Source organism: Penaeus monodon, chromosome 30 (genome assembly GCF_015228065.2).
Source record: "Penaeus monodon isolate SGIC_2016 chromosome 30, NSTDA_Pmon_1, whole genome shotgun sequence".
NCBI lineage: Eukaryota > Metazoa > Arthropoda > Malacostraca > Decapoda > Penaeidae > Penaeus > Penaeus monodon.
In genome coordinates this window covers 12,911,941-12,915,469 of record NC_051415.1, presented here as the reverse complement: position 1 = coordinate 12,915,469, position 3,529 = coordinate 12,911,941, and the positions used below count along the sequence as shown (strand labels likewise).

Here is a 3,529-nt window from a genome sequence, read left to right as displayed (position 1 = left end):
TAGAATATCATTAATTGTAAACTTTATGAAAGCTTCGTAACACAAGTGCATATAAGTGCATATACCCCATTTCATGAGTTATATTGAGAGTGTGTTCATAGACACAGAATTATCACTATTTCTTGATAAGGTTTCCATACTCCAAATTTAGTTTCTAAAAGACTATTAATCAATTATAATGAAAAGTATGGTAGTTCCATTCTGAGGAACCACTTTGCAGATTAGAAAGTGCAAGGATAACAAAACATATTTCCCAAGCCTGATCCTATTTTTTTCTCCTTCATATCATACCAGTTACCAGCAATGGCCTTGAATATATAACAAGTATTGTGATATATATATTTTTTTAGCTTCCCAGTATTTAAAGTGTCAAACTGTCAAAGATTCATCTTTTCTGTTTAATTTAGAGTACGCATTCCTAAGTTTGTACTCCATATCGAGCTCTAACATGATTTAACTTGGAACTTCCATTTCCTTCAGGAAGATACCGAGGACATTCATGTAGAGTCTGAAACACATCAAGAAGGCGAGGCTGATTTACACACGACACACCGGCAGAGTTTTAGCTCGAGTGATCTCCCATATGTTGATCCAGAAGGTCAAACTGATGAGGAAATCCACAGAGGAACAATAGACAGGACTATAATTAGAACTTCAGTGCATCACGGAAGCAGCTCCTCCCTCCATACAGATGTAGATGAAACACGGAGAGAACATTCCACAGGCGGGGGATCAGAATACCATGTAGAGTATTCCAGAACGGCATCACCGTATGAGGTCGATGGCACTGCTTACCAAGAGCCAGGAGCCAGTGCTTCTAATCAGGGTGATGCAGGAGGCACTTATGAAGATGAAGAGGATTATGAAGAAGAGGAAGATTATGATGACTATGAAGACGAGGACGATTACGAAGAAGAAAATTACGTAGACGAGGAGAAAAATTATGCAGATCATGAAGAGGAGCGGCAGCATCAAAGCGAAGGGCATGAGGAAAAATACATATATACCGCTGATCACAATGCAGAAGGATATTCTCATTCTGAAAACCAACACGAGGACGTTACTCTTCACACTAGCGTTGATGAAAGCCAAGATGAGACAGAGCATTCTGTTACCAGAGACCACGCAGGTCCCAGAGGACGCCCAGGTTTCAGAGGCCGTCCTGGTTTCAGAGGGCGTGCCGGGGCGAGGAACCAAACAGGGATAAGAGGTCAGGCTGGGGGCAGAGGTCAAGCTGGTGGCAGAGGTCAAGCCGGTGGCAGAGGTCCTCCTGGTGGCAGAGGTCCTCCTGGTGGCAGAGGCCCGCCTGGTGACAGAGATCAAGGCGGTGGCAGGGGTCGTTTCGGTGGCAGATTCCGTCCTGGGGCCTTTAACCGTACTGGTTCGGCTGGTGGCAGGGGTCCAGGTGGTGACAGAGGCCGTTTCGGTGGCAGATTCCGCCCTGGAGGAAGAGGTCGTCCTGGCGGCGTTAACCGAACTGTTGTCATAGACCGTACAGGTGGTAGACGCCGTTTTGGTGGCATAGGTCGAGCCGGCTTTAGAAACCACACAAGGGGACAAGGCGGGGCAGGTGATCATTCCATGGCCGGAGAAGGCGAAGAGGATTATGACACACGAACTGACACTGAAGAGGACTATGCCACGAGAGACCAATTCGATACAAGGGATGAAGAAACAGAAGCTAAAATTAGGGATCCATATGACACAAGGGATCCATATGAAACAAGCGATGCATATGACACAACAGAATCATATGACGCAGGAGGAGAACATGACACCAGGGATCCATATGACACTAGGCCAGAACATGAAACAAGAGATCCATATGACACTCGAGATGAACATGAAACAAGGGATCCGCATGGCGAAGGGGATCCATATGGCACCAGAGACCCCTATGACACAAGAGATCAATATGACACACGAGAGGAACATGAAACAAGAGATCCTTATGCCACCAGAGATCCCTATGACACAAGGGATCCTTATGATACTCGGGATGAACATGGAACACGAGATCCATCCGTCACAAGAGATCCTTATGACACAACGGATCCATATGACACTGAAGATGAAGAAACAAGAGATCCATATGATTCGAGAGATCCTTATGACACAAGGGATCCGTATGACACTAGAGAGGAAGAAAGGAGGGATCCTTATGACACCAGGGATCCATATGACACCAGAGATCCCTATGACACAAAGGATCCTTATGACACTAGAGAGGAAGAGAGGAGGGATCCACATGACACCAGAGATCCCTATGACACAAAGGATCCTTATGATACTAGAGAGGAAGAGAGGAGGGATCCATATGACACAAGGGATCCATATGACACCAGAGAGGAAGAAAGGAAGGATCCATATGACACAAGAGATCCATATGACACAAAGGATCCATATGACACAAGAGATCCACATGACACAAGAGATCCTCATGACACAAAGGATCCTTATGACAGTAGAGAGGAAGAAAGAAGAGATCCATATGACACAACAGATCCACATGACACTGGAGAGGAAGAAACAAGAGATCCATATGACACTCGAGATGGACATGAAACAAGGGATCCTTATGGCACTACAGATCCGTATGACACCAGAGACCCCTACGACAGAAGGGATCCATATGACACCAGGGATGAAAATGAAACAAGGGATCCATATGACACTAGAGATCCATACGTCACAAGCGATCCTTATGACACTAGAACAGAGCATGAAACAAGTGATCCACATGACACTAGAGACCCCTATGGCACAAGGGATCCATATGACACCAGAAGTGAACATGAAACGAGGGACCCCTATGCCACAAGAGATCCATACGACACAAGTGACCCACACGACACGACGGATCCATACGACACAAGTGACCCATATGACACCGATGACGAGCCCGAAGCTAGGGAAGAAACAGCCCATGACACCGAAGGCACGACCCACGACACAACCGAAGCGCCTGATTCCCGCGGCCAAGCTGGTGCCAGAGACCGCGGCAGGGTTGGCGGTCGCGCTGACGGCATGGGCTGGGGTCGCCGCCCACTTGCTCCGGGGGCGGGCGGCGAAGGAGAGAACAGGGTAGGTGTTTCTGTGTAATTCTCCCTTTGCGTGTGTTTTTGCAAGTAGAAGAGAGTAGGTGTAGGTATATTCAGACCGAAAAACACACGAAGATTTGGGGAATTCATATGTGCTCTTCATGTTAATGTTTTAGACGTGCGGTGTGTGTTTATTTGATCATATGACGGTTTGGTGTGTCTTTGGAAATATTTTCTGTTAGTGGGCGTGTGTAGGTATTATCACGTACATCAATGTTTTTAGTTGAAATCAGGTATCACATTTCCATATTCATCCTCCCCCCCTCCCCCCCAGAAAAAAGAGGAAATATCTGGTTAGTTAAATTTTCTTATAATTTCATCCTTCTTCTTGCTCCTTACCACGGCTATTTATGCTTCATTTGGTGACATTGCATGTTCTTTTGGCTATCATTCATTATGAATAGATTACTGAGATTGCAGTCTATAAG

General features: G+C 46.0%; 1 protein-coding gene across 1 annotated transcript in view; it reads left to right on the top strand.

Moving 5' to 3' along the window:
- Positions 1 to 3,529, top strand: part of LOC119592527 — a gene marked incomplete in the record, with an annotated part of 25,120 nt that overhangs the window by 10,809 nt on the left and 10,782 nt on the right. The window contains 1 exon segment of the mRNA XM_037941385.1: positions 481 to 3,084. Coding sequence (XP_037797313.1) covers positions 481 to 3,084 — 2,604 coding nt within the window.